Genomic DNA, 21,177 nt, shown 5'->3' on the forward strand with positions numbered 1-21,177 from the left:
TAAGGTTCATCCCGTCGCTTGCCACCAATTGTAACGGTACCAACAGGATACCAAGGGTTAACACCAGGGAACAATGTCCTGCATAGGGAATCAGCAATTCACAACCCAGCCAGTTTTCAGGTTTAAAACAGAATGTCATTTATTAAAAGGCTATGCCTAGTATTTATGCAGGTCTGACCCCCCCCCCAAATGGGGGGGTTGAAAGAATATTGTACATTAGATAAAAGGGGAAGACGCCCTTTTATGAAACAATAGAATTACATTACTTAAATACTTTAAACACAAGACACTCTTGGCTCTTCTTATCACTTAGGCGTTTTCTCTCTGAAGGTGATCAAACAATGGAATTCTCATCACTAACTAAATTATGGCTGGAGCCAGCAACTTGTATTTAGAAAATTAGCTTCTTAAAGCTAAACACAGTTAACTCCTTCAGTCCTGACAGAAGGGTCTGTCACATCTACATAGCACACAATACAGCATATAGACAACCTTTCTTACATTATAGTCCAGAAGTGGCTAGGTTTGCCACACACACTAATCACACTGACCTGCACATAACCACACACAGTACCAGATAAACCTACTAATTACTCACTGCAAGAAGAAGACACAGTAATCACACTGACCTGCACATAACCACACAACGTACCAGATAAACCTGCTAATTACTCACTGCAAGCAGAAGACACAGTTATCACACTGCCCTGCACATAACCACACAACGTACCAGATAAACCTACTAATCACTCACTGCAAGCAGAAGACACAGTAATCACACTGAACTGCACATAACCACACAATGTACCAGATAAACCTACTAATTACTCACTGCAAGCAGAAGACACTAATCACACTGACCTGCACATAACCACACAAGGTACCATATAAACCTACTAACTACTGACTGCAAGCAGAAGACACAATTATCACACTGAACTGCACATAACCACACAATGTACCAGATAAACCTACTAACTACTGACTACAAGCAGAAGACACAATTATCACACTGAACTGCACATAACCACACAAGATACCAGATAAACCTACTAACTACTCACTGCAAGCAAAGACACAATAATCACACTGACCTGCACATAACCACACAAGGTACCAGGTAAACCTACTAACTACTCCCTGTAAGCAGAAGACACTAATCACACTGACCTGCACATAACCACACAAGATACCAGATAAACCTACTAACTACTGACTGCAAGCAGAAGACACAGTAATCACACTGACCTGCACTTAACCACACAATGTACCAGATAAACCTACTAACTACAAGCAGAAGACACAGTTATCACACTGACCTGCACATAACCACACAAGGTACCAGATAAACCTACTAATTACTCACTGCAAGCAGAAGACACAGTTATCACACTGACCTGCACATAACCACACAAGGTACCAGATAAACCTACTAATTACTCACTGCAAGCAGAAGACACAATAATCACACTGACCTTCACATAACCACACAAGGTACTAGATAAACCTACTAACTACTGACTGCAAGAAGAATACACACTAATCACACTGACCTGCACATAACCACACAAGATACCAGATAAACCTACTAATTACTCACTGCAAGCAGAAGACACAGTTATCACACTGACCTGCACATAACCACACAAGGTACTAGATAAACCTACTAACTACTGACTGCAAGCAGAATACACACTAATCACACTGACCTGCACATAACCACACAAGATACCAGATAAACCTACTAACTACTCACTGCAAGCAGAAGACACACTAATCACACTGACCTGCACATAACCACACAAGGTACCAGGTAAACCTCCTAACTACTGACTGCAAGCAGAAGACACATTAATCACACTGACCTGCACATAACCACACAATGTACCAGATAAACCTACTAACTACTCACTGTAAGCAGAAGACACAGTAATCACACTGACCTACACTAAACCACACAAGGTACCAGATAAACCTACTAACTACTGACTGCAAGCAGAAGACACAGTAATCACACTGACCTGCACATAACCACACAAGATACCAGATAAACCTACTAACTACTCACTGTAAGCAGAAGACACAGTAATCACACTGACCTGCACATAACCACACAAGGTACCAAATAAACCTACTAACTACTGACTGCAAGCAGAAGACACAGTAATCAAACTGACCTGCACATAACCACACAAGGTACCAGATAAACCTACTAATTACTCACTGCAAGCAGAAGACACATTAATCACACTGACCTGCACATAACCACACACAGTACCAGATAAACCTACTAACTACTGACTGCAAGGAGAAGACACTAATCACACTGACCTGCACATAACCACACAAGGTACCAGATAAACCTACTAACTACTCACTGCAAGCAGAAGACACTAATCACACTGACCTGCACATAACCACACAAGGTACCAGATAAACCTACTAACTACTCACTGAAAGCAGAAGACACATATCACACTGACCTGAACATAACCACACAATGTACCAGATAAACCTACTAATTACTCACTGCAAGCATAAGACACAGTAATCACACTGACCTGCACATAACCACACAACGTACCAGATAAACCTGCTAATTACTCACTGCAAGCAGAAGACACAGTTATCACACTGCCCTGCACATAACCACACAACGTACCAGATAAACCTGCTAATTACCCACTGCAAGCAGAAGACACAGTAATCACACTGGCCTGCAAATAACCAAACAAGGTACCAGATAAACCTACTAACTACTCACTGCAAGCAGAAGACACAGTAATCACACTGACCTGCACATAATCACACAAGGTACCAGATAAACCTACTAACTACTCACTGCAAGCAGAAGACACAGTAATCACACTGACCTGCACATAATCACACAAGGTACCAGATAAACCTACTAACTACTCACTGCAAGCAGAAGACACAGTAATCACACTGACCTGCACATAACCACACAACGTACCAGATAAACTTACTAACTACTCAATGCAAGCAGAAGACACTAATCACACTGACCTGCACATAACCACACACAGTACCAGATAAACCTACTAACTACTCACTGCAAGTAGAAGACACTTTAATCACACTGACCTGCACATAACCACACAAGGTACCAGATAAACCTACTAACTATTGACTCAAGCAGAAGACACTAATCACACTGACCTTCACATAACCACACAAGGTACTAGATAAACCTACTAACTACTCACTGCAAGCAGAAGACACTAATCACACTGACCTGCACATAATCACACAAGGTACCAGATAAACCTACTAACTACTGACTGCAAGCAGAAGACACTAATCACACTGACCTGCACATAACCACACAACGTACCAGATAAACCTACTAACTACTGACTGCAAGCAGACGACACTAATCACACTGACCTGCACATAATCACACAAGGTACCAGATAAACCTACTAATTACTCACTGCAAGCAGAAGACACAGTAATCACACTGACCTGCACATAACCACACAATGTACCAGATAAACCTACTAATTACTCACTGCAAGCAGAAGACACACTAATCACACTGACCTGCACATAACCACACAAGGTACCAGATAAACCTACTAATCACTCACTGCAAGCAGAAGACACAGTTATCACACTGACCTGCACATAACCACACAACCTACCAGATAAACCTACTAACTACTGACTGCAAGCAGAAGACACAGTTATCACACTGCCCTGCACATAACCACACAAGGTACCAGATAAACCTAACAACTACTGACTGCAAGCAGAAGACACACTAATCACACTGACCTGCACATAACCACACAAGGTACCAGATAAACCTACTAATTACTCACTGCAAGCAGAAGACACACTAATCACACTGACCTGCACATAACCACACAAGGTACCAGATAAACCTACTAACTACTCACTGCAAGCAGAAGACACAGTAATCACACTGACCTGCACATAACCACACAAGGTACCAGATAAACCTACTAACTACTCACTGCAAGCAGAAGACACAGTAATCACACTGACCTGCACATAACCACACAAGGTACCAGATAAACCTACTAACTACTCACTGCAAGCAGAAGACACTAATCACACTGACCTGCACATAACCACACACAGTACCAGATAAACCTACTAACTACTCACTGCAAGCAGAGACACTAATCACACTGACCTGCACATAACCACACACAGTACCAGATAAACCTACTAACTACTCACTGCAAGCAGAAGACACACTAATCACACTGACCTTCACATAACCACACAAGGTACTAGATAAACCTACTAATTACTCACTGCAAGAAGAAGACACAGTAATCACACTGACCTTCACATAACCACACAAGGTACCAAATAAACCTACTAACTACTCACTGCAAGCAGAAGACACAGTAATCACACTGACCTGCACATAACCACACAACGTACCAGATAAACCTAACAACTACTGACTGCAAGCAGAAGACACAGTAATCACACTGACCTGCACATAACCACACAACGTACCAGATAAACCTAACAACTACTGACTGCAAGCAGAAGACACTAATCACACTGACCTGCACATAACCACACAAGGTACCAGATAAACCTACTAATTACTCACTGCAAGCAGAAGACACACTAATCACACTGACTTGCACATAACCACACAAGGTACCAGATAAACCTACTAATTACTCACTGCAAGCAGAAGACACACTAATCACACTGACCTGCACATAACCACACAAGGTACTAGATAAACCTACTAATTACTCACTGCAAGCAGAAGACACAGTAATCACACTGACCTGCACATAACCACACAACGTACCAGATAAACCTACTAACTACTCACTGCAAGCAGAAGACACTAATCACACTGACCTGCACATAACCACACACAGTACCAGATAAACCTACTAACTACTGACTGCAAGCAGAAGACACAGTAATCACACTGACCTGCACATAACCACACACAGTACCAGATAAAACTACTAATTACTCACTGTAAGCAGAAGACACTAATCACACTGACCTGCACATAACCACACACAGTACCAGATAAACCTACTAACTACTCACTGCAAGCAGAAGACACACTAATCACACTGACCTGCACATAACCACACACAGTACCAGATAAACCTACTAATTACTCACTGCAAGAAGAAGACACAGTAATCACACTGACCTGCACATAACCACACAATGTACCAGATAAACCTACTAATTACTGACTGCAAGCAGAAGACACACTAATCACACTGACCTTCACATAACCACACAAGGTACTAGATAAACCTACTAATTACTCACTGCAAGCAGAAGACACAGTAATCACACTGACCTTCACATAACCACACAAGGTACCAGATAAACCTACTAACTACTGACTGCAAGCAGAAGGCACACTAATCACACTGACCTTCACATAACCACACAAGGTACTAGATAAACCTACTAATTACTCACTGCAAGCAGAAGACACACTAATCACACTGACCTTCACATAACCACACAAGGTACCAGATAAACCTACTAATTACTGACTGCAAGCAGAAGACACACTAATCACACTGACCTTCACATAACCACACAAGGTACTAGATAAACCTACTAATTACTCACTGCAAGCAGAAGACACAGTAATCACACTGACCTTCACATAACCACACAAGGTACCAGATAAACCTACTAACTACTGACTCAAGCAGAAGACACTAATCACACTGACCTTCACATAACCACACAAGGTACTAGATAAACCTACTAATTACTCACTGCAAGCAGAAGACACAGTTATCACACTGACCTTCACATAACCACACAAGGTACCAAATAAACCTACTAACTACTCACTGCAAGCAGAAGACACTAATCACACTGACCTGCACATAACCACACAACGTACCAGATAAACTTCTAACTACTCACTGCAAGCAGAAGACACACTAATCACACTGACCTTCACATAACCACACAAGGTACCAGATAAACCTACTAACTACTGACTGCAAGCAGACGACACTAATCACACTGACCTGCACATAATCACACAAGGTACCAGATAAACCTACTAATTACTCACTGCAAGCAGAAGACACACTAATCACACTGACCTGCACATAACCACACAACATACCAGATAAACCTAACAACTACTGACTGCAAGCAGAAGACACTAATCACACTGACCTGCACATAACCAAACAACGTACCAGATAAACCTGCTAATTACTCACTGCAAGCAGAAGACACAGTTATCACACTGACCTGCACATAACCACACAACCTACCAGATAAACTTACTAACTACTGACTGCAAGCAGAAGACACAGTTATCACACTGCCCTGCACATAACCACACAACCTACCAGATAAACCTACTAACTACTGACTGCAAGCAGAAGACACTAATCACACTAACCTGAACATAACCACACAAGGTACCAGATAAACCTACTAACTACTGACTGCAAGCAGAAGACACACTAATCACACTGACCTGCACATAACCACACAACGTACCAGATAAACCTAACAACTACTGACTGCAAGCAGAAGACACTAATCACACTGACCTGCACATAACCACACAACGTACCAGATAAACCTAACAACTACTGACTGCAAGCAGAAGACACTAATCACACTGACCTGCACATAACCACACAAGGTACCAGATAAACCTACTAATTACTCACTGCAAGCAGAAGACACACTAATCACACTGACCTGCACATAACCACACAAGGTACTAGATAAACCTACTAACTACTCACTGCAAGCAGAAGACACTAATCACACTGACCTGCACATAACCACACACAGTACCAGATAAACCTACTAACTACTCACTGCAAGCAGAAGACACACTAATCACACTGACCTGCACATAACCACACACAGTACCAGATAAACCTACTAACTACTGACTGCAAGCAGAAGACACTAATCACACTGACCTGCACATAACCACACACAGTACCAGATAAACCTACTAACTACTCACTGCAAGCAGAAGACACACTAATCACACTGACCTACACTAAACCACACAAGGTACCAGATAAACCTACTAACTACTGACTGCAAGCAGAAGACACAGTAATCACACTGACCTACACTAAACCACACAAGGTACCAGATAAACCTACTAACTACTGACTGCAAGCAGAAGACACACTAATCACACTGACCTGCACATAACCACACAAGGTACCAGATAAACCTACTAATTACTGACTGCAAGCAGAAGACACTAATCACACTGACCTTCACATAACCACACAAGGTACTAGATAAACCTACTAATTACTCACTGCAAGCAGAAGACACAGTAATCACACTGACCTGCACATAACCACACAACGTACCATATAAACCTACTAACTACTGACTGCAAGCAGAAGACACTAATCACACTGACCTGCACATAACCACACACAGTACCAGATAAACCTACTAACTACTCACTGCAAGCAGAAGGCACACTAATCACACTGACCTGCACATAACCACACAAGGTACCAGATAAACCTACTAATTACTGACTGCAAGCAGAAGACACTAATCACACTGACCTTCACATAACCACACAAGGTACTAGATAAACCTACTAATTACTCACTGCAAGCAGAAGACACAGTAATCACACTGACCTGCACATAACCACACAACGTACCAGATAAACCTACTGACTGCAAGCAGAAGACACAGTTATCACACTGCCCTGCACATAACCACACAAGGTACCAGATAAACCTACTAATTACTGACTGCAAGCAGAAGACACTAATCACACTGACCTGCACATAACCACACAAGGTACCAGATAAACCTACTAATTACTGACTGCAAGCAGAAGACACACTAATCACACTGACCTTCACATAACCACACAAGGTACTAGATAAACCTACTAATTACTCACTGCAAGAAGAAGACACAGTTATCACACTGACCTTCACATAACCACACAAGGTACCAAATAATGAAAAAGGGTGTGTGTACAAGCGCTAAGGTAATCCCCAAGCTGTATCCAAACAGAGATCCTAACCAACCTCCAAAAAATATGCACAAGTAGTAAGAAGTGAATACAGCGCCAACAAGAGGCCAAGGGATAAATATACTCACAGAGAGATAAAAGAAGATTATTTAATGAACCATGTTAAAAAGCATCAGTAATAAAAGACTATATATAAAAAATGTAAAAAGCACATATAAATAAAATTACAAATACAGGAATATCTTACAGAAGCGGCTCAAAGGGCCAAAGCTGATAATTACAATAAAAACAGAGGTAATAACCGGTGATCAGTGTGAGTGGTACACCAGAATAAGAGTGTAGTCTTGAGAAAGGCCCTTTTTTGAGGGCAGAAACGCGTTGACATATTGGTAAGCATTACTTTAATCTTTACTTCATTCTCATATTGGATACACTATGTTGTGAATTTCTTTTTTTACAGGGACACTTTTTAGGATACCATAGGAGCAGCTGACAGGTGCTAGGATCCAATCAGCTACTTCAGCAACCACACTCAGGAATTTGGATCTGTTAAAGTAACTAACATTGGAAGGAATCAATTTCCTCACTTTCACCTTGCTTTTCATCACCCATTTTTTCCATTTTTTTGTTTTAATTGACTTATTTTTGTTCTTCACTAACATTTGTTGATCAACTTTTTGAACACATTTTTTTGGATTATATTTTATTATTTTTTATGTTATTGCATATTGTGTATTTTATTTTTTATGTTATTGCATATTGTGTATTTTATTTAATTATATCTTAACCTCACTGGATTAAGTAGCTAGCATTTTTATATCCATTTGCACTCACTCACTACTTGATTGTATCTATACAATTATTTTGCTACCCCCCTTTTTTTGCACTGCAGTGCATTTTTCTATTTTTTGGAACACTATTTTTGTAACACTAATTTTGAACACTATTGTTTGTATTATTGTTTATTAGTTTTTTGCTTGATGCACTTGCTACAGTTGTACTTAGGCTAATTCTGTTTTATCAGTATACACTCTTATTCTGGTGTACCACTCACACTGATCACCTGTTATTACCTCTGTTTTTATTGTAATTATCAGCTTTGGCCCTTTGAGCCGCTTCTGTAAGATATTCCTGTATTTGTAATTTTATTTATATGTGCTTTTTACATTTTTTATATATAGTCTTTTATTACTGATGCTTTTTAACATGGTTCATTAAATAATCTTCTTTTATCTCTCTGTGAGTATATTTATCCCTTGGCCTCTTGTTGGCGCTGTATTCACTTCTTACTACAAGGTACCAAATAAACCTACTAACTACTCACTGCAAGCAGAAGACACAGTTATCACACTGACCTGCACATAACCACACAACGTACCAGGTAAACCTACTAACTACTGACTGCAAGCAGAAGACACAGTAATCACACTGACCTACACTAAACCACACAAGGTACCAGATAAACCTACTAATTACTCACTGCAAGCAGAAGACACAGTAATCACACTGACCTGCACATAACCACAAAAGATACCAGATAAACTTCTAACTACTCACTGCAAGCAGAAGACACACTAATCACACTGAACTGCACATAACCACACAACGTACCAGATAAACCTACTAACTACTCACTGCAAGCAGAAGACACAGTAATCACACTGAACTGCACATAACCACACAACGTACCAGATAAACCTACTAACTACTCACTGCAAGCAGAAGACACAGTAATCACACTGACCTGCACATAACCACACAACGTACCAGATAAACCTACTAACTACTCACTGCAAGCAGCAGACACAGTAATCACACTGACCTGCACATAACCACACACGGTACCAGATAAACCTACTAACTACTCACTGCAAGCAGAAGACACTAATCACACTGACCTGCACATAACCACACAACGTACCAGATAAACCTACTAACTACTCACTGCAAGCAGAAGACACTAATCACACTGACCTGCACATAACCACACAACGTACCAGATAAACCTACTAACTACTCACTGCAAGCAGAAGACGCAGTAATCACACTGACCTGCACACAACCACACAAGGTACCAGATAAACCTACTAACTACTGACTGCAAGCAGAAGACACAGTAATCACACTGGCCTGCAAATAACCACACAAGGTACCAGATAAACCTACTAACTACTCACTGCAAGCAGAAGACACAGTAATCACACTGACCTGCACATAACCACACAAGGTACCAGATAAACCTACTAACTACTGACTGCAAGCAGAAGACACAGTAATCACACTGACCTTCACATAACCACACAAGGTACCAGATAAACCTACTAATTACTCACTGCAAGCAGAAGACACAATAATCACACTGACCTGCACATAACCACACAAGGTACCATATAAACCTACTAATTACTCACTGTAAGCAGAAGACACAATTATCACACTGACCTGCACATAACCACACAAGGTACCATATAAACCTACTAACTACTGACTGCAAGCAGAAGACACAGTAATCACACTGACCTGCACATAACCACACAACGTACCAGATAAACCTACTAACTACTCACTGCAAGCAGAAGACACAGTAATCACACTGACCTGCACATAACCACACAATGTACCAAATAAACCTACTAACTACTCACTGCAAGCAGAAGACACTAATCACACTGACCTGCACATAACCACACACAGTACCAGATAAACCTACTAACTACTCACTGCAAGCAGAAGACACACTAATCACACTGACCTGCACATAACCACACAAGGTACCAGATAAACCTACTAATTACTCACTGCAAGCAGAAGACACAATAATCACACTGACCTTCACATAACCACACAAGGTACCAGATAAACCTACTAACTACTGACTGCAAGCAGAAGACACTAATCACACTGACCTTCACATAACCACACAAGGTACTAGATAAACCTACTAATTACTCACTGCAAGAAGAAGACACAGTAATCACACTGACCTGCACATAACCACACAAGGTACCATATAAACCTACTAACTACTGACTGCAAGCAGAAGACACAATTATCACACTGAACTGCACATAACCACACAAGGTACCAGATAAACCTACTAACTACTGACTGCAAGCAGAAGGCACACTAATCACACTGACCTGCACATAACCACACAAGGTACTAGATAAACCTACTAACTACTCACTGCAAGCAGAAGACGCTAATCACACTGACCTGCACATAACCACACAATATACCAGATAAACTTACTAACTACTCACTGCAAGCAGAAGACACTAATCACACTGACCTGCACATAACCACACAAGATACCAGATAAACCTACTAACTACTCACTGCAAGCAGAAGACGCTAATCACACTGACCTGCACATAATCACACAAGGTACCAGATAAACCTACTAACTACTGATTGCAATCAGAAGACACAGTAATCACACTGACCTGCACATAACCACACACAGTACCAGATAAACCTACTAACTACTGACTGCAAGCAGAAGACACTAATCACACTGACCTACACTAAACCACACAAGGTACCAGATAAACCTACTAACTACTGACTGCAAGCAGAAGACACAGTAATCACACTGACCTGCACATAACCACACAATGTACCAGATAAACCTACTAATTACTGACTGCAAGCAGAAGACACAATTATCACACTGAACTGCACATAACCACACAATGTACCAGATAAACCTACTAACTACTGACTGCAAGCAGAAGACACAATTATCACACTGAACTGCACATAACCACACAATGTACCAGATAAACCTACTAACTACTGACTGCAAGCAGAAGACACAATAATCACACTGACCTGCACATAACCACACACAGTACCAGATAAACCTACTAATTACTCACTGCAAGCAGAAGACACAGTAATCACACTGACCTGCACATAACCACACAAGGTACCAGATAAACCTACTAACTACTGACTGCAAGCAGAAGACACAATTATCACACTGAACTGCACATAACCACACAAGGTACCAGATAAACCTACTAACTACTGACTGCAAGCAGTAGACACACTAATCACACTGACCTGCACATAACCACACAACGTACCAGGTAAACCTACTAACTACTGACTGCAAGCAGAAGACACAGTAATCACACTGACCTGCACATAACCACACAAGGTACCAGATAAACCTACTAATTACTCACTGCAAGCAGAAGACACAATAATCACACTGACCTGCACATAACCACACAACGTACCAGATAAACCTACTAACTACTCACTGCAAGCAGAAGACACAGTAATCACACTGACCTGCACATAACCACACAAGGTACCAGATAAACCTACTAATTACTCACTGCAAGCAGAAGACACAATAATCACACTGACCTTCACATAACCACACAAGGTACTAGATAAACCTACTAAGTTCTCACTGCAAGCAGAAGGCACAGTAATCACACTGACCTGCACATAACCACACACAGTACCAGATAAACCTACTAATTACTCACTGCAAGCAGAAGACACACTAATCACACTGACCTGCACATAACCACACAAGGTACCAGGTAAACCTACTAACTACTCACTGCAAGTAGAAGACACACTAATCACACTGACTTGCACATAACCACACAATGTACCAGATAAACCTACTAACTACTCACTGCAAGTAGAAGACACACTAATCACACTGACCTGCACATAACCACACAATGTACCAGATAAACCTACTAACTACTCACTGCAAGTAGAAGACACACTAATCACACTGACTTGCACATAACCACACAAGTTATCAGATAAACCTACTAACTACTCACTGCAAGCAGCAGACACAGTAATCACACTGACCTGCACATAACCACACAATGTACTAGATAAACCTACTAATTACTCACTGCAAGCAGAAGACACTAATCACACTGACCTGCACATAACCACACAAGGTACCATATAAACCTACTAACTACTGACTGCAAGCAGAAGACACAGTAATCACACTGACCTGCACATAACCACACAAGGTACCAGATAAACCTACTAACTACTCACTGCAAGCAGAAGACACTAATCACACTGACCTGCACATAACCACACACAGTACCAGATAAACCTACTAATTACTCACTGCAAGCAGACGACACTAATCACACTGACCTGCACATAATCACACAAGGTACCAGATAAACCTACTAACTACTGACTGCAAGCAGAAGACACTAATCACACTGACCTGCACATAACCACACAAGGTACCAGATAAACCTACTAACTACTCACTGCAAGCAGAAGACACAGTAATCACACTGACCTGCACATAACCACACACAGTACCAGATAAACTTACTAATTACTCACTGCAAGCAGAAGACACACTAATCACACTGGCCTGCACATAACCACACAAGGTACCAGATAAACCTACTAACTACTCACTGCAAGCAGAAGACACAGTAATCACACTGACCTGCACATAACCACACAATGTACCAGATAAACCTACTAACTACTCACTGCAAGCAGAAGACACAGTAATCACACTGACCTGCACATAACCACACACAGTACCAGATAAACTTACTAATTACTCACTGCAAGCAGAAGACACACTAATCACACTGGCCTGCACATAACCACACAAGGTACCAGATAAACCTACTAACTACTCACTGCAAGCAGAAGACACACTAATCACACTGACCTGCACATAACCACACACAGTACCAGATAAACTTACTAATTACTCACTGCAAGCAGAAGACACACTAATCACACTGGCCTGCACATAACCACACAAGGTACCAGATAAACCTACTAACTACTGACTGCAAGCAGAAGACACAGTAATCACACTGACCTGCACATAACCACACAAGGTACCAGATAAACCTACTAACTACTCACTGCAAGCAGAAGACACTAATCACACTGACCTGCACATAACCACACACAGTACCAGATAAACCTACTAACTACTCACTGCAAGCAGAAGACACACTAATCACACTGACCTGCACATAACCACACAAGGTACCAGATAAACCTACTAACTACTGACTGCAAGCAGAAGACACTGTAATCACACTGACCTGCACATAACCACACAACGTACCAGATAAACCTACTAATTACTCACTGCAAGCAGAAGACACAGTAATCACACTGACCTGCACATAACCACACAAGGTACTAGATAAACCTACTAATTACTCACTGCAAGCAGAAGACACAATAATCACACTGACCTTCACATAACCACACAACGTACCAGATAAACCTACTAACTACTCACTGCAAGCAGAAGACACACTAATCACACTGACCTGCACATAACCACACAAGGTACTAGATAAACCAACTAACTACTGACTCAAGCAGAAGACACTAATCACACTGACCTGCACATAACCACACAAGGTACCAGATAAACCTACTAATTACTGACTGCAAGCAGAAGACACACTAATCACACTGACCTTCACATAACCACACAAGGTACTAGATAAACCTACTAATTACTCACTGCAAGAAGAAGACACAGTTATCACACTGACCTTCACATAACCACACAAGGTACCAAATAAACCTACTAACTACTCACTGCAAGCAGAAGACACACTAATCACACTGACCTGCACATAACCACACAATGTACCAGATAAACGTACTAACTACTCACTGCAAGCAGAAGACACTAATCACACTGACCTGCACATAACCACACACAGTACCAGATAAACCTACTAACTACTCACTGCAAGCAGAAGACACTAATCACACTGACCTGCACATAACCACACAAGGTACCAGATAAACCTACTAACTACTGACTGCAAGCAGAAGACACAGTAATCACACTGAACTGCACATAACCACACAATGTACCAGATAAAGCTACTAACTACTGACTGCAAGCAGAAGACACAGTAATCACACTGACCTGCACATAACCACACAAGGTACCATATAAACCTAACTACTGACTGCAAGCAGAAGACACAATTATCACACTGAACTGCACATAACCACACAATGTACCAGATAAACCTACTAACTACTAACTACAAGCAGAAGACACAATTATCACACTGACCTGCACATAACCACACAATGTACCAGATAAACCTACTAACTACTCACTGCAAGCAGAAGACACACTAATCACACTGACTTGCACATAACCACACAAGGTACCAGATAAACCTACTAACTACTCACTGCAAGCAGCAGACACAGTAATCACACTGACCTGCACATAACCACACAAGGTACTAGATAAACCTACTAATTACTCACTGCAAGCAGAAAACACAGTAATCACACTGACCTTCACATAACCACACAAGGTACCAGGTAAACCTACTAACTACTCACTGTAAGCAGAAGACACACTAATCACACTGACCTGCACATAACCACACAAGATACCAGATAAACCTACTAACTACTGACTGCAAGCAGAAGACACAGTTATCACACTGACCTGCACATAACCACACAAGATACCAGATAAGCCTACTAACTACTCACTGCAAGCAGAAGACACAATAATCACACTGACCTGCACATAACCACACAAGGTACCAGATAAACCTACTAACTACTCACTGCAAGCAGAAGACACAATAATCACACTGACCTGCACATAACCACACAAGATACCAGATAAACCTACTAACTACTCACTGCAAGCAGAAGACACAATAATCACACTGACCTGCACATAACCACACAAGGTACCAGGTAAACCTACTAACTACTCACTGTAAGCAGAAGACACTAATCACACTGACCTGCACATAACCACACAAGATACCAGATAAACCTACTAACTACTGACTGCAAGCAGAAGACACAGTAATCACACTGACCTGCACTTAACCACACAATGTACCAGATAAACCTACTAATTACTCACTGCAAGCAGAAGACACAGTAATCACACTGACCTGCACTTAACCACACAATGTACCAGATAAACCTACTAACTACTGACTGCAAGCAGAAGACACACTAATCACACTGACCTGCACATAACCACACAATGTACCAGATAAACCTACTAACTACTCACTGCAAGCAGAAGACACACTAATCACACTGACCTGCACATAACCACACAAGGTACCAGGTAAACCTACTAACTACTGACTGCAAGCAGAAGACACAGTAATCACACTGACCTGCACATAACCACACAAGGTACCAGATAAACCTACTAACTACTGACTGCAAGCAGAAGACACAGTAATCACACTGACCTACACATAACCACACAAGATACCAGATAAACCTACTAACTACTGACTGCAAGCAGAAGACACTAATCACACTGACCTACACTAAACCACACAAGGTACCAGATAAACCTACTAATTACTCGCTGCAAGCAGAAGACACTAATCACACTGACCTACACTAAACCACACAAGGTACCAGATAAACCTACTAACTACTGACTGCAAGCAGAAGACACAGTAATCACACTGACCTACACTAAACCACACAAGGTACCAGATAAACCTACTAACTACTGACTGCAAGCAGAAGACACAGTAATCACACTGACCTACACTAAACCACACAAGGTACCAGATAAACCTACTAACTACTCACTGCAAGCAGAAGACACTAATCACACTGACCTGCACATAACCACTCAATGTACCAGATAAACCTACTAACTACTCACTGCAAGCAGAAGACACTAATCACACTGACCTGCACATAACCACACACAGTACCAGATAAACCTACTAACTACTGACTGCAAGCAGAAGACACAGTAATCACACTGAACTGCACATAACCACACAATGTACCAGATAAACCTACTAATTACTCACTGCAAGCAGAAGACACAGTAATCACACTGACCTGCACATAACCACACAACGTACCAGATAAACCTACTAACTACTGACTGCAAGCAGAATACACAATTATCACACTGACCTGCACATAATCACACAACGTACCAGATAAACCTACTAACTACTGACTGCAAGCAGAAGACACAATTATCACACTGACCTGCACATAACCACACAACGTACCAGATAAACCTACTAACTACTGACTGCAAGCAGAAGACACAATTATCACACTGACCTGCACATAACCACACAACGTACCATATAAACCTACTAACTACTCACTGCAAGCAGAAGACACAATTATCACACTGAACTGCACATAACCACACAATGTACCAGATAAACCTACTAACTACTGACTGCAAGCAGAAGACACAATTATCACACTGAACTGCACTTAACCACACAAGGTACCAGATAAACCTACTAATTACTCACTGCAAGCAGAAGACACTAATCACACTGACCTGCACATAACCACACAAGGTACCAGATAAACCTACTAACTACTGACTGCAAGCAGAAGACACAATAATCACACTGACCTGCACATAACCACACAAGGTACCAGGTAAACCTACTAACTACTGACTGCAAGCAGAAGACACAGTAATCACACTGACCTGCACTTAACCACACAATGTACCAGATAAACCTACTAACTACTGACTGCAAGCAGAAGACACACTAATCACACTGACCTGCACATAACCACACAAGATACCAGATAAACCTACTAACTACTCACTGCAAGCAGAAGACACACTAATCACACTGACCTGCACATAACCACACAAGGTACCAGGTAAACCTACTAACTACTGACTGCAAGCAGAAGATACAGTAATCACACTGACCTACACTAAACCACACAAGGTACCAGATAAACCTACTAACTACTGACTGCAAGCAGAAGACACACTAATCACACTGACCTGCACATAACCACACAAGATACCAGATAAACCTACTAACTACTGACTGCAAGCAGAAGACACACTAATCACACTGACCTACACTAAACCACACAAGGTACCAGATAAACCTACTAACTACTGACTGCAAGCAGAAGACACAGTAATCACACTGACCTACACTAAACCACACAAGGTACCAGATAAACCTACTAACTACTGACTGCAAGCAGAAGACACAGTAATCACACTGACCTACACTAAACCACACAACGTACCAGATAAACCTACTAACTACTCACTGCAAGCAGAAGACACACTAATCACACTGAACTGCACATAACCACACAAGGTACCAGATAAACCTACTAACTACTCACTGTAAGCAGAAGACACAGTAATCACACTGACCTGCACATAACCACACAAGGTACCAAATAAACCTACTAACTACTGACTGCAAGCAGAAGACACAGTAATCACACTGACCTGCACATAACCTCACAAGGTACCAGCTAAACCTACTAACTACTGACTGCAAGCAGAAGACACAGTAATCACACTGACCTACACTAAACCACACAAGGTACCAGATAAACTTCTAACTACTCACTGCAAGCAGAAGACACTAATCACACTGATACCTGCACTTAACCACACAATGTACCAGATAAACCTACTAACTACTCACTGTAAGCAGAAGACACAGTTATCACACTGACCTACACTTAACCACACAAGGTACTAGATAAACCTACTAACTACTCACTACAAGCAGAAGACACACTAATCACACATGACACAAATTGGTCACATTACATAGGAGACATATACTTACTGCACAAGATGGACACACAAACAATACAGAACAGAGGTAGATATGCAAATTACAAAAATGAGTGCAATTATCACATTTGTTTAGACTCATTACCCTGTTCATCTGGTCCAGTGTAATGAGGCCACTCTCCCATAGAGCACGGAGCAGCTTTACTGCCATCAGAACATGACCCTCAGCTGAGCCTTCGAGTACAAGAACCACGGCCTGGGGAGGAAAGAAAGAGCCGTTATTGTGAGTCTTAGTGATAGTTTAAAATACTCCAAGGGAATTAAAGAGAGAGGGGGATAGACAAACATAAGGTTAGGAAGTAAAGAGAGCGGAGAATAAATTATAGAAGGCAACAAAGAATTAATAAGAGACAGGAGAAGATATATCAAGCTCTTCGCCTCGTGCATTCAGTATTTACCATGGCTTGATAAATCGAGCCCATAGTAGAATGAAGTCAGCAGAGGGAACAGACAATACGCTAACAGAAGCTTAAGGCTGAGAAATAAAAGGCCATGGCGGGCAGCAATCCACTGCAAGTGCTATTTTGTGATCGCGTGCAACACTGCCCCCTGGTCGCGCAAAGCTAAACACGCATGGCAAGGAGCTGTCAATCTCCCAGGTCAGATGAGACTGAGGAGATCTGCTTGATAAGTACTGACTGCAGGTTCTCTTGTGTCTGATGACCTCTGCCTGATAAATACGGACTGCAGGTTCTCTTGTGTCTGATGACCTCTGCTTGATAAATACTGACTGCAGGTTCTCTTGTGTCTGATGACCGCTGCTTGATAAATACTGACTGCAGGTTCTCTTGTGTCTGATGACCTCTGCCTGATAAATACTGACTGCATGTTCTCTTGTGTCTGATGACCGCTGATTGATAAATACTGACTGCAGGTTCTCTTGTGTCTGATGACATCTGCTTGATAAATACGGACTGCAGGTTCTCTTGTGTCTGATGACATCTGCTTGATAAATACGGACTGCAGGTTCTCTTGTGTCTGATGACCCCTGCTTGATAAATACTGACTGCAGGTTCTCTTGTGTTTGATGACCCCTGCTTGATAAATACTGACTGCAGGTTCTCTTGTGTCTAATGACTGCTGCTTGATAAATACTGACTGCAGGTTCTCTTGTGTCTGATGACCGCTGCTTGATAAATACTGACTGCAGGTTCTCTTGTGTCTGATGACCGCTGCTTGATAAATACTGACTGCAGGTTCTCTTGTGTCTGATGATTGCTGCTTGATAAATACTGACTGCAGGTTCTCTTGTGTCTGATGACCGCTGCTTGATAAATACTGACTGCAGGTTCTCTTGTGTCTGATGATTGCTGCTTGATAAATACTGACTGCAGGTTCTCTTGTGTCTGATGACTGCTGCTTGATAAATACTGACTGCAGGTTCTCTTGTGTCTGATGACCGCTGATTGATAAATACTGACTGCAGGTTCTCTTGTGTCTGATGACCGCTGCTTGATAAATACTGACTGCAGGTTCTCTTGTGTCTGATGACCGCTGCTTGATAAATACTGACTGCAGGTTCTCTTGTGTCTGATGACCGCTGCTTGATAAATACCGACTGGAGGTTCTCTTGTGTCTGATGACCGCTGCTTGATAAATACCGACTGCAGGTTCTCTTGTGTCTGATGACCGCTGCTTGATAAATACCGACTGCAGGTTCTCTTGTGTCTGATGACCGCTGCTTGATAAATACTGACTGCAGGTTCTCTTGTGTCTGATGACTGCTGCTTGATAAATACTGACTGCAGGTTCTCTTGTGTCTGATGACTGCTGCTTGATAAATACTGACTGCAGGTTCTCTTGTGTCTGATGACCGCTGCTTGATAAATACTGACTGCAGGTTCTCTTGTGTCTGATGACTGCTGCTTGATAACTTTGAAGTTTACATACAAGGTTCTGTCCCTTCTCAAATCCAGGTGGCCGTTCCATGTAGAGATCCTCCTTGATGTCTCCATATAGGACAGTAATTTTGACGTCCAGGTGCCTCACTTGCATTCCCTTTCCGGCTGAAATGCTAAGGAGTGCTCTGATGGTGGAGTGCTTTACAACTGGAGCGAAAGTTTCATCATAATCTTCTCCAAATTTATGCGAGTATACCTTTGCAACTAGTCTTGCCTTGTATCTGTGGATATCTCCTTCTGCATCATATTTTACTTTAAAAGTCCATTTGCTTCCTATAGTTTTGCAACTGGGGGGGGGAGCTCAGTGAGTGTCCAGGTTTTATTTTCCTGAAGTGATTTTATTTCTTCTTCAGCTGCCTTTCTCTGTTGATTGGCTTCGCTTTTGGGCAATTTTTCTTTATCTTCCCAGAATGTTTGTTTGAGTGTTTCATGTGTCTTAGCGATGTATGACAGTTTGCTGGGTGGTATCCCTTTCGTCACCTGAGTCGATTTTCTGATTTCTGGTTATTCTGAGGGTTCTATTGGTTTGTGAGTAGCTATTTTTTCTATTGTGAGCTCCACTTCTTGTTCTCATTCCTGCATAGCTTCAATTTGGTCAGCATCTCTTGCTGGTTCAGTGGACAATTTCTTTTCAT

General features: G+C 41.6%; 1 protein-coding gene and 1 long non-coding RNA gene across 2 annotated transcripts in view; one reads left to right on the top strand and one right to left on the bottom strand.

The window, feature by feature from the left end:
• LOC128650456 (uncharacterized) overlaps positions 1-21,177 on the top strand; it is a 115,942-nt gene that overhangs the window by 89,087 nt on the left and 5,678 nt on the right. The gene's annotated exons all lie outside the window — the stretch shown is intronic.
• Positions 1-21,177, bottom strand: part of LOC128650455 (programmed cell death protein 4-like) — a 220,907-nt gene that overhangs the window by 27,589 nt on the left and 172,141 nt on the right. Inside the window, exon 9 of the mRNA XM_053704405.1 lies at positions 18,727-18,837. Within this exon, the coding sequence (XP_053560380.1) occupies positions 18,727-18,837 (111 nt within the window). The remainder of the gene's footprint in view (positions 1-18,726; positions 18,838-21,177) is intronic.

The sequence above is a fragment of the Bombina bombina genome, chromosome 2 (genome assembly GCF_027579735.1).
Source record: "Bombina bombina isolate aBomBom1 chromosome 2, aBomBom1.pri, whole genome shotgun sequence".
NCBI classification, from domain to species: Eukaryota; Metazoa; Chordata; class Amphibia; order Anura; family Bombinatoridae; genus Bombina; species Bombina bombina.